The sequence below is a fragment of the Rana temporaria genome, chromosome 1, assembly GCF_905171775.1.
Source record: "Rana temporaria chromosome 1, aRanTem1.1, whole genome shotgun sequence".
Lineage (NCBI taxonomy): Eukaryota > Metazoa > Chordata > Amphibia > Anura > Ranidae > Rana > Rana temporaria.
In genome coordinates, this window is record NC_053489.1 from 393,177,392 (window position 1) to 393,189,685 (window position 12,294).

Sequence of the window (12,294 nt, forward strand, 5' to 3'; positions counted from 1 at the left end):
TTTTTTTACACTGCTTTAACTTTTATCTTCCAGAATATAAATCTTTTTATAGGGAAAAAGACATCAAGATTATGCACAATAAAACAGTTTTCTGCTGAGTTCCACTAGGTAACCCAAAGTTGATACTGTAATGACTGCCATTGGAGAATCTTCCTCTTACTTTGTCTTAAACTTTGTTTAATCCCTTCAGCTCCGGACCATTTGGCTGCCAAATGACGGGCTACTTTTTTGCGATTCGTCACTGTGCCGCTTTAACTGACAATTGTGCGACGTGGCTCCCAAACAAAATTGTGTTGTTTTGTTTTTTTTTTGTGAAAAAAAAAAAAAATTCTTTTGGTGGTGGTTGATCAATTGGTTTTTATTTTTTGTGCTATAAACAAAAATAGAGCAACAATTTTGAAAAAAAAGCACCATTCAGTACAATTATTTGCTATAATAAATATCCCCAATTTTTTTTTTAAAAAAAGCTAATTTTTTTTCTCCGTTTAGGCCGATATGTATTCTTCTACATATTTTTTGTAAAAAAATTAGGGGATAGTTTTATGGCATTTTTATAAAAAAAAATTTTTTACTAGTAATGGCGGCGATCTGCGTTTTTTTTTTTTTTTTTTCCTCCCAAGCTAACCTTTTCAGCAAGTAGAGAATATGCACCAAAATGCACTCTGTCACTTTCTTTGAAAGGGGGCACAAACATCCTTTTCTTTGTGGAAAATACTAGTCACATAAAGCCCCAGTGAGTCTAAGGTATGCCAATGTTGCATGTACAGCTCAGTGTGCAATCTAAATAAATTTCTTAGGCAGGTGAGTAGCTCGTGTCCCTTCCTGAATTAAAAAGCCTTCCTGTTAGCATTTTCTTCTTACTGAAGTAAAGTTCCCCTTTTAAAAAAACTGTGACTGATGCCCAAAGCATGTATTTGGTTTCTATATTGTCTTTGCTGCTGCTTTGAAATAAAAAAAACTGACATTGGGGCATAATTTTTTTTTGCAGATACAGTTGTGCTCGTAAGTTTACATACCCTGGCAGAATTTGATTTACTTGGCCATTTTTCAGAAAATATGAATAACACAAACTTTTATTTTACCCATGGTTAGTGTTTGGCTGAAGCCATTTATTTAGGGCTGCAACTAACGATTATTTTCATAATCGATTAGTTGGCCGATTATTGTTTCGATTAATCGGATAATAGCCTTAATTGGACCAATTTGTTGTTGGGCAGATTACAAAACACAAATTGCCGCAAAAACACATTACATGCTTTTCTGCATGCGTGAAACACGGAGGTGGATCGCTGATGTTTCTCTTCCGTTCATGGACGGACACAGCAGCATCTTGACCTTGGGGTATTCTCCTCCTATGAGATTGACTAGGCAGAAAAACAGCATGTTAAGTGTTAAACACTCCACACAGCTACGCGCCTTCTACTGGTAATGCCTCTGACACGGAATCGGACCCGGCTTCTGCTCCTGGCCCCGGTTCCGAGGTGTCAGAGGATGCAGGCCTAGTTTACACAGACCGTGAGGATGACTCTGCATCAGGGTCAGCGCATGATATGGCGCTGGTGGGAGCTCTTATCACTGCGGTGCGGGATACTCAAAAAATGGAGGATTTGGCGGACACATCAGAGATGTCGGTCGCGTTTAGGTTTTGCAAGCCGGCCCGCACTGCAAAAGTGTTTCCTTGTGTTCCTTATCTGGAAAAGTTTTTGTACACGTAATGGGATCGGCCGCAAAAGTTTTTTTCTGTTCCAAAATGCTTTGCGGTCCGTTTATCCTTTTGAGGAGGATTTCCTGAAGAACTGGACCTCTCCTCTGTCAGTGGACCCCCTTGTGTCCAGACTGAACAAAGCTACCACGTTGCCTGTGTAGGGGGTTCCCGCTTTCAAGGACCCCGCAGATGGGAGAGCTGAGGCTGTGGCCCGCTCCATGTTCACGGTGGTGGGGTCGGCGGTGAGACCAGTCTTGGCCAGGGCTCTAGTGTCTCGGACACTTACTGAACAGGCAAAGTTGTTGCTTCAGGAGTTGGAGGAGCATCAAGCCCCTCCGGACTGTGTGGCGCTGGCCGACCAGTTGGTGCAGGGCCTAAAATTTGTCTGTGAGTCAGCCCTGGATACGCTTCCCTTGCTCTCCAGGACCTCGCCTACGCGGTGGTGTTGCGCCGCCTTATTTGGCTGAAGTGTTGGTCCACGGACCAGTCTTTTAAGAAGGCCTTGGTGGACTTCCCCTTAAGGGTGAAAGGCTTTTTGGGGCTTCTCTAGATGACGACATAAAAGATGCCACGGGAGGTAAAAGCACTCTGCTCCCACAATCTGGTAAGGGTAAGGAGCCTCGCCGTAGGCAGGGGCCCTGTTTTACCGCCCCTAGCATTTTTTTTTCGTCCGCCCGGTGCTGCAGGTAAACGCTTTCAAGGCGCTAGGGCGCCCGCTGAAGGGCAGAAGCACCCCTGGTTCCGCAAGCCCAACAAGCCTGCGGAAAAACCTGCTTCCGCATGAAAGTATGCCCCCGCCCATCTCTCGGGTGGGGGGCCGGCTTCGCAGCTCGGTGGATGTCTCTTCTTTCCGACCGGTGGGTTTGCAAAGTCGTTTCCTCTGGGTACAAGATCGAGTTTCTCTCTTGTCCACCAAACAGATTTTTTCCTTCCAACCTCCAGCTTCCTCTGGGTCAGCAGAAGGCCCTTTTTGGGGCTGTTCAGGATCTGCTGGTCAGGGGGGTGATCGTGCCAGTTCCCTTACTGGAACGGTTTCAGGGGTTTTACTCCAATCTGTTTGTAGTCCCCAAGAAGGAAGGGGTCCATCCAATCCTGAATCTCAAGGCCCTCAACTGTTTTGTCAAAGTGCAAAAGTTCAGGATGGAGTCGGTTCGCTCTGTAGTAGCGACACTCCATCAAGGGGATTTCCTGGCGTCCTTGGATATCAAGGACGTGTACTTGCATATCCCCATATGCGCTTTGCGGTTGGGGAGGACCACTTTCAATTTGTGGCCCTCCCTTCACCAAGGTGCTCGCTCCGATTCTGGCCCTGCTGAGGCAGCGCGGTATCGCTATTGTAGGATACCTGGACGACCTCATTGGAGCTTCTTCAAGCTCAGAGTTAGAGGTGGATGTGTCTATCACCTGCCAGACCCTCCGGGAATTCGGTTGGCTGCTAAATGTTCAGAAGTTGGTGTTGGTACCGTCTCAGCGCCTGGAATACCTGGGGTTGGTCCTGGATTCCTCGGAGACAGTTTTTCTTCCCACTGAGAACCTACGGACACTGCGAACTGCGGTGCAGTGGTTGGCGACCCAAAAGTGTTCGTCGCTTCGCTTTTGCATGCGAGTTCTGGGTCCCATGGTGGCCTCTTTCGAGGCGGTTCAGTATGCTCAATTTCACACTCGTGTGTTACAGAGAGAAATTCTGTCGCGTTGGGACAAGCGCCCTTCGTCCTTGGTGAGTCTCCCGGTCAGGTCCTCCCTAGTGTGGTGGCTGACATCTCCGGTGCTTCGGGCCGGCAAGTCGTTCCTCCCGTTCCATTGGACGGTGGTCACGACGGATGCCAGTCTCTTCGGCTGGGGAGGGGGAGTCTGGGGTGTTCAGTCAGCCCAGGGGCGCTGGAATCAGGAAGAATCCCGCCTGCCGATCAATGTCCTGGAACTCCGGGGCGATCAGGCTGTTCCTCTCCAAGTGGTCTCTGAGACTACAGGGCCGCCCGGTCAGGATTCAGTCGGACGACGCCACGGCTGTGGCGTATGTCAATCAGGGGGGCACAAGGAGCTCGGTTGCAGCGGCGGAAGTGGCTCACATCCTCCGGTGGGCCGAACAGAACGTTCCGGCTCTTTCGGCCGTGTACATTCCGGGCGTACAGAACTGGCAGGCGGACTACCTAAGTTGCCAAACGCTAGACCAAGGAGAATGGTCGCTACACCCGGATGTGTTTTAAGTCTGTGTCTGAAATGGGGCACTCCAGACGTGGATATTCTGGCATCACGACTCAATCGAAAGGTGTCGCGGTTTGTGGCCAGGTCAAAAGACCCGTGGGCGGGCGCGTTGGTGGCGCTGTGGGGTCACTATCGCCTTCACCCTCCTCTGAAGCTTCTTTCTCGTCTGCTACGCAGAGTGGATGCCGAGGGGATACCAACAATCCTAATTGCTCCGGATTGGCCTTGCTGTCCCTGGTACTCAGATCTGGTGCGTCTGGTGGCAGATGTTCTGTGGCGCCTGCCACTGCGAGAGGACCTTCTGTCGCAGAGTCCTATCTTTCATCTTGCTTTACAGTCATTGGCTTTAACGGTGTGGCTATTGGAAGCCAGGTGCTGAGGTACCAAAGTCTGTCTGATTCAGTGATCTCTATTAATTTGTGGGCGTGGAAGTCTACTTCCCGGAAGATTTACCATCTTACGTGGAAGGCTTGCCCCTCTATGTGTGAGGAGATGAATTGGCACCCCCGTGCATACGTGATGTCCCGGATTCTGTTGTTCTTACAGCGTGGAGTGGATCAGGCACTCGTCTTAAGTACGATTAAGGGTCAGATTTTGGCCTTGGTGGCGCACTCTCTAGTGCGTACGTTTGTGCAGGGGGTTCGGCATGTGACCCCTCCAGTATGTCCTCCACTGCCTCAGTGGGACTTGAATTTAGTCCTCTCGTGCTTTAAAAGCCTCTGTTTGAGGGCATTAGTGAGATCCCTTTTATTGACTCTTTCCCAGAAGGTGGTTTTTCTGGTGGCAATTACATCGGTCAGAAGGGTGTCTGAATTAGCGGCCTTGTCCTGCAAGGCTCCTTACTTGGTCATCCACAGGCATAAGGTGGTGCTGCGTCCACAACAGTCGTTCCTTCCTAAGGTTGTTTCAGCCTTTTACATTAATGAGGACATTGTTCTCCCATCCTTGTGTCCTCAGTGGGCGAACCCAAAAGAGGCTGCGTTGCATTCCTTGGACGTGGTTGGAGCTCTACGGGTGTACCTATCTGCTACGGCTCCTTTTCGGGAGTCTGATTCACTTTTCGTGTCGGTGACTGGTCCTAAGAAGGGTCTGGCGGTCTTGTCTGCCACCATTTCTAGGTGTATCAGGCAGGTCGTGCTTCAGGCCTATGCTCTAAGGGGGCGGGCGCCTACCTTCCCGGTTATGGCGCATTCGACCAGGGAAATTGGTGCCTATTGGGCTTTCTGCCATCAGGCGTCTGTTTTACAGGTGTGTAAGGCAGCGACTTGATCGTCAGTCCACACCTTCTCAAAGTTTTACAAGGTGGATGTGAGTGCATCTTCGGATGCCTCCTTCGGCCGCATGGTTTTGCTGGCGGCTGTTTAAGGGTAAAGTTCCTCTGTTGAGGAGCTTTGGTTTGTTTGAGGTGAAGTTGGTTTGCTGTGTTTTTACCACCCCTCGCTTTTTTTTGTTACACTGCTTGGGGACGTCCCTAAGGTCAAGATGCTGCTGTGTCTGTCCATGAACGGAAAAGAAAATAGGATTTTTGTACTCCCCGTAAAATCCATTTCTCTGAGTTCATGGACGGACACAGCACCCACCCCTCCTTTGCTGTTTTTCTGCCTAGTCAATCTCCTAGAAGGAGGATAATACCCTAAGGTCAAGATGCTGCTGTGTCCGTCCATGAACTCAAAGAAATTGATTTTACGGTAAGTACAAAAATCCTATTTTTGGGAATGTGTGGGCTACAAAGGCACAGGAAATTTGGTCAAAATTATTGGCAAGATGAATGCAGTATGTTATCAAAAAATACTGGAGGAACACTTTCATTCATCAGCCAGGAAGCTGAGCATGGGACGTACTTGGACATTCCAACATGACAATGATCCAAAACACAAGGCCAAGTTGACCTGTCATTGTCTACAGCAGAATAAAGTGAAGCTTCTGAAGTGGCCATCTGTTTCCTGACCTCAATATCATTGAGCCGCTCTGGGGAGATATCAAACCTGCAGTTCATGAAAGAAAGCCCAAGAATTTACAGGAACTAAAAGCTGTATGCCAATACAAAATATGCCAAAAGGAATGGGCAGCTTTACCATCTGAGAAGATAAAGAGCCTCATCCACAAATACTACAAAAGACTTCAAGCTGTCATTGATGTTAAAGGAGGCAATACACAGTATTAAGAACTTTTTGATCGGGGTCATTTGTGTAGTTTCTGTTGTCATTATGATTTAAAAATGGTAAACACAGTTGATTGATAATAAATGGCTTCAGCCAAACGCTAACCATGAGTGAAAGTTTATGTTCTCATTCATATTCTCTGAAAAATGACCAAGTAATCATAAATTCTGCCAGGGTATGTAAACGTATGAGCACAACTGTATATATATTTATGAGGAAAAGACATCATGTTTGTAAGTATACCTTTTTGTATATGTAAAATGTCTGCATTATATTTTTAAGGTAACGAACAAATGAAGTTGGAAAACTTTGAAAGTGCGGTCTCCTTCTACACCAAAGCAATTGAGCATAACCCAGCTAATGCAGTCTATTACTGCAATAGGTATGTACTTATTACTCTTTGAAATATGGTCTTCTTAAATTGGCTAACATATTGCTGTCCAAAGATTGGCTGGTTTTGTAACATTACTTATTTAAGCTGAAAGGAGGACTAAGACCCCTTTCACACTGAGGAGTTTTTCAGGCGGTACAGCGCTAAAAATAGCGCTGCTATACTGCCTGAAAAACTCCTGCACTGCATACTCAATGTGAAAGCCCGAGGGCTTTCACACTGAGGCGATGCGCTGGCGGGAGAGAAAAAAATCACCTGCCAGCATCATCTTTGGAGCGGTGAGAGGAGCGGCGTGTATACCGCTCCTTCCCATTTAAAACAATGGGAAACCGCGGCAATACCGTGGGCGATATTAACCCTTTATTGGCCACTAGCGGGGGTTAATACCGCACCGCTAGCGACCGAATCCGACGTTATAGCGCCGCTATTTTTAGCGCAGCTATACCGCCACCGTGCCTCCCGCACCAGTGTAAAAGGGGCCTTATGGAGTTAACCATTACTTTTACGGTTCCAGTAAGGTATAGAATAAACCCAGAAAGGACATACTTGCCACATTAAGCTTCTATTTTGTAACATCTTGACATGAGTTTTTTTTTTTCCTTTAGTAAAATTGGCTTTATGAATTCATATTTAAGGATTTGGGATGCTATTTTTTTTTGTTTGAGCCCTAATTAAGTGTATTGGTCTTTGGAAATCAGTAATGTTAAAATATATGTATGAACTAAATGGAATAAAAAGTAAGAATCATTTGGAGTACATAATTGGGTGTGTAGGAAAAGTACAATATACAAAATTATTAGTCCATAGTAGCTAATCAGCGTTTATCCTTCATGAGCTTATTGTTTGAAAGAGGCGAGTGACAAACTATTTGCTCCTTGCAAATCGTGCTGCCTTAAGGTGCATGTAAAGCTAAAATCTTTTCTTATATTTTAATATCATATGAAACTGTTAAAACCACTTTTGAGTTTTTATGTCTGTGTCCCTGCTGGGAATACTCGCCCTCCCTATTTCTACAGATTACCATTGTTCTTGGTATAGTAAAACCCAAAATGTTGGCGTTGTCAAAGAAACAGGAGCTTAGGGGTGTCCAAAGGGCACACCTGTTCTGGTTTTGAATGGTTTCAGAACCTCTGTTTAGGTTTTAATTTTTGTCTGTCTCAATTGAGGATATTGTTTGCTTTCTGTTCCAGTGACTGGGTTCAGTTGGGCAGGAGTTGATGGGAAAACTTTTTGAGAGCAATGATGGCAACAGTTTTCACTACACCCATGCCAGCACCCTCTGCAAGGTACAGGAAATGGAGACGATGGATCTTTTGAAAAATCAAACTGCCTGCTCCACATTTTTCCTGTTCCAGGAAGTGCTGCCATTGTGGTCTTTGGTGGGAGTCCTACCGGGCGCAATTATTTATTTATTTTTTTTGGTAGCTCCAACCAATTCAAACATCCGCTTAACTGATGAACCTTGTTGTGAAGAAGACATCCGGTTATGGTTAAGAGAGTAGACTCGATTCACAGCCTTTGATTTAAGTTAATGTGTGGGGCTTTAGAATTGGCCTTTCATTCCCTTTCCCAAGTCTTATTTGGTCCAGCAAATGTGTTGCACACAGATGAAAATTAAAGTAGATTAGTAGAAGGCTAGAACCCCTTACGGCTTTTTGTTGTAAAAAGTAATGAAAGCGCCACACGACTGGCCTTGACATAAAAAGAAAAATAGTGAATTTCAATTTTACTGTATAAGCATGTGGGCCTTCATGTTTTAAGGGCCAAGAGCATTTCCCCATTCATCAGGGATTTAAAAACTACATAGAAAGCTGCACTCTGGGATTAATAAAAAGATACGTGCTGGTTTCTCCAGGTTTAGCATGACGGAGGTGACTTTTTTTTATTTTATTTTGTTCACCTTTATGTTGGCCAATGCCTTCTAAACACAGACAAATCAAGAAAGGTGATGGGTTAGTAATACATTACAGCTCTGTCAGCAATTCATCACAAGATTCAGTTTACTGCTATATTATCAATGGTGCTTGGAATTGTATTTTAAATATTTATTCTTTTTAATGGATAACTGTATCGGTTGTCCATTAATTAATCCCCCTGAGCACAGTCTTCCTGGTAAATTGTTTGCTTCTCTCCCCGTCCAGCAAACTTCACTATGTGACCCAGCTCAGAGCAGCCCATCCTTTGTAAAGAAAATGTTCCTGCTATGCTATTCATTGCTTTGGAGGAGTTTGACTCATCCAGTATCTTCCGTATGTATTTAACTTCTAAATGTTTTGCATTGTTTAGGGCTGCAGCTTACAGTAAAATAGGAAACTATGCTGGGGCTGTGCGGGACTGTGAAGAGGCTATATCCATTGACCCCAGTTACAGCAAAGCATATGGCAGAATGGGGTAAGCGCAAGTTAAAAGCCTATTTGTTTAAGGCTTGCTCACAACTTGCTTTTTAGTCACATGTATTCTTCTTTTATGATTCTAGGTTGGCACTTTCAAGTTTGAACAAGCACGCTGAAGCTGTGAGCTTTTACCAAAGAGCACTGGAGCTGGATCCTGATAACGATACCTATAAATCGAACCTTAAGATTGCTGAACAGAAAATGAAGGAGCTTCCAAGTCCAGTAAGTGTCTTGGCTTTAGTTTTGATACTTGGTGCAATCCTGGTCATGGGAAATTAACTGACCATTTTTGTTTCCACTACAGATGGCTGCTCCTGGTGGGTTTGATCTAGCTGGGCTACTCAACAATCCCAGTTTTATGAGTATGGTAAGCCGGCTTTTTTTTTTTTTTTTTAAACCTATTGTTACTAATTTTAATGTTGCACTGCTTCTTTTGATTTGAAAATTGGGGTATCAGAACTGTGTATGGCATACACTTCAATGTATATAAGAGTAGAGTGGCTTATAAAAAATATATTGCAGTATATAAGCGCTGGATAAGGGGGAATATATTAAAACTGGAGAAGCCATAATTTGGAGGCAGATGTGCATAGCAACCAGTCAACTCCTGTCTTTCATTTTCAAAGCTTGTTCTGCTTCCCCATACTAAGCATTGCAAGTGTGATCTCTCTAACTGAGCCAGTTGTGGTGAGGTAGCTATAACTTACAATCTCAGCAGCGTTGGTAGACATTGACTCGATTCAAATGATATCTTGCAGATTGTAAAAAGCTTAAATTGAAAACCCGAGAAGATCTTCACAGATGAAGATCAGATAGGTCATTGTTTGTCTAGCTCCAGCAATTACATGTGAAACAGAAACAAACTAAAGACACACTGAAAAGAGAGTGGGACTAGCTATACAGAGTATCTCCTAGTTAGAGTAGGGAAGGGACAATAAGGCAAACAAACCACATTGCATGACATTATTCTCCCTGTTGAAATCTATGCGTTTAAATAATAAAAAATTGAGAATCAAATCCAAACCTTGCAAGAGGAAAATATTCTGGAAACGCCTGAAAAAAATAATGGAGAACCTGAAATAATGCAATCATTGACTGACCTACTGTAAAACTTGTAAAGTTTACTGGTGTCTGTAAGATACTCCTTACCTCCCTTTTACATCAAATCGTTGTTTTAGAAGACAAATCCTTTTCCGTTGGCAAAAGAAGTATTAGTTTGTTGATGGACTTGTGTCACACTGTACCTTTCCACCATTTCTTAACAGTCTTTGTAATGAGACCCATTTGGCCAATGGTTGTGGTGGGCATCCTTTTCTTTCAAGAAGACTGTTGGACACTTGTAGGTTGGGTCTGCCATTTGCCATGACCTTGAAAGCTGCAAAGGTACTCCTCCTTCCAACAACTCCAGAAAACATTGGCAAGGTGCTGAACCTTCTTTGTGGTATTGAACCAGTAGTGCAGTGATGTCGACCTCGAACAATAAGGGGTTCTGTTCCTCATTAAACAGGTTGGACTTCCGTTTGTGACTTCCAACTCAAAGTAGTTTGTTGTGATCAATCATTGGGTTCAATTCGTAGAGCGGGCTATCCTTAGGTTGAGTCCCTTTTGATATGTTATCAATCTTTTGTTGGTAAACTTCAAGTTGAACACCCTAATGATGACCTTTTCTGCTCGTATAATTTCTTTGATGGTGGGAGGACTTTTACAGATGTGCCATCTACGAGACACTTTGTGGTCCTCAGTATTGGCTGCAAATTGATGAGCAGCATGAATAGCTCATACGACGAAAAACCACTTCAAAAGGCATTCAAAGTGGTGAGGGTCAGCCTCGTCTTTGCCTTCACAGAAATGTGAGTGTAACTATTATCGCTGATTTTCCTTTTATCTGACTCAGGATTAACCAGTGTCAAATATAGAATCGGTGAGAATTGAGATGGGTTCATTGTTGCGATACCATCGGAACCTGAGGAAATGTCTTTTGTCTTCTCAAACAATGAAACAGTAAAACATTTTCTAAATGTTGGCCATAACAGCAACTGGTTGGCTTGTCTGAAGTGGAGCAAAACCCTTGTAAGGTGATTGTTCAGATTAGGCCTGGAGATTCACTTTTTTAAATAATAAAAAAAAATAAGACAACAGTAAAGTTAGCCCAATTTTTTTTATATTGTAAAAAGATAATGTTGCGCCGAGTAAAATTATACCCAACATGTCACGCTTCAAAATTGCGCCCGCTCGTGGAATGGCGTCAAACTTGTACCCTTAAAAATCTCCATAGGCAAAGTTTAAAAAATTCTATAGGTTGCATCTTTTGAGTTGAGGGGGTCTAGGGCTACAATGATTACTCTCGCTCTAACGATTGCGGCAATACCTCATTTGTGCGGTTTGAACACCATTTTCATATGGTGTTTTAAACAAAAACAAAAAAATCTGCAAGACAAAGGCATAATGCATACTAGCTCATTATGAAACGAAGCTGTTGCAGAGGTTCCCGAGTTATTTCTGGGTTCCCAGGCTCCAGCGTTGTGATTGGCCGGAGCGGAGATGACATTGCTCACGGCACGGCTCCTGAAGAAACTGCACAAGCGGGCATTTCTTCAGTGCGCATGTGCCAATGACATTGGTACATAAGGATACAGTGAATATCTTCTAGACTGTGCAAGTTTAGGAGATATTTACAGGTAAGCATTGTTATAATCTAAAGCCTTATTATTATTATTTATAAGGCCTATAGGCTTGCCTATTGGTAAAAGTGGTATATAACGGATTATAGCCACTTTAATAACTTGATTATAGTGATATGGTGGATCTTGGAGTGTTTCGTAGATAGAGAGCGATGAGTTTGATTCATGACTTTGTGTGTTTAATACTGCAAAGGCAGAGGTGAGAAACTATCACTCTCTAAATTAAAAGATAAATTCACCTTCCTTCTGGAGCATGTTGCACCCAAATTTAGGTTGTAACATGCTCCAGACCTGCTCTCCACACCCCTGACCCCCCCCCCCCCTCCCTGTCACAGCGTGCAGGGGAACCTCTCCCCGAACCCACTGTCAGTTTGAAAATATATATATAGATATAGAGACTCTCTACACATACTCATCATCCTAAATGAGAGAAATCAACTCCTTCTCCCATTCATGTGCTAAACACAGTTGGATGAGGTTTCCTACTTTGTTCTTCCTGGTAATATGGAGTCATTCCCATTCTCTGCTTCCTTGGTGTTCAGCACATGTCTGTTTTTATGTCTTCTACCCCCCTCCCCTTCCCATTTCCTGCAAACATCACTTCCTGTTTTGCTGGTCTCCATGAAACCAAACTGGTTAATTAGCACATCAGTAGAGGAAGCCCAGTTTCTAACAATACATGGTAACTAAAATGTAGTATTGTCTCATGCTTTCTGAATGTGCCAGGGTTTACAACCTACATTTGATACAAAAGGTA

The 12,294-nt window shown here is 43.9% G+C and overlaps 1 protein-coding gene across 1 annotated transcript in view; it reads left to right on the forward strand.

The window, feature by feature from the left end:
* Positions 1-12,294, forward strand: part of SGTA (small glutamine rich tetratricopeptide repeat co-chaperone alpha) — a 64,395-nt gene that overhangs the window by 19,834 nt on the left and 32,267 nt on the right. Inside the window, 4 exon segments of the mRNA XM_040322643.1 lie at positions 6,355-6,454; positions 8,750-8,854; positions 8,940-9,078; positions 9,161-9,223. Coding sequence (XP_040178577.1) covers positions 6,355-6,454; positions 8,750-8,854; positions 8,940-9,078; positions 9,161-9,223 — 407 coding nt within the window.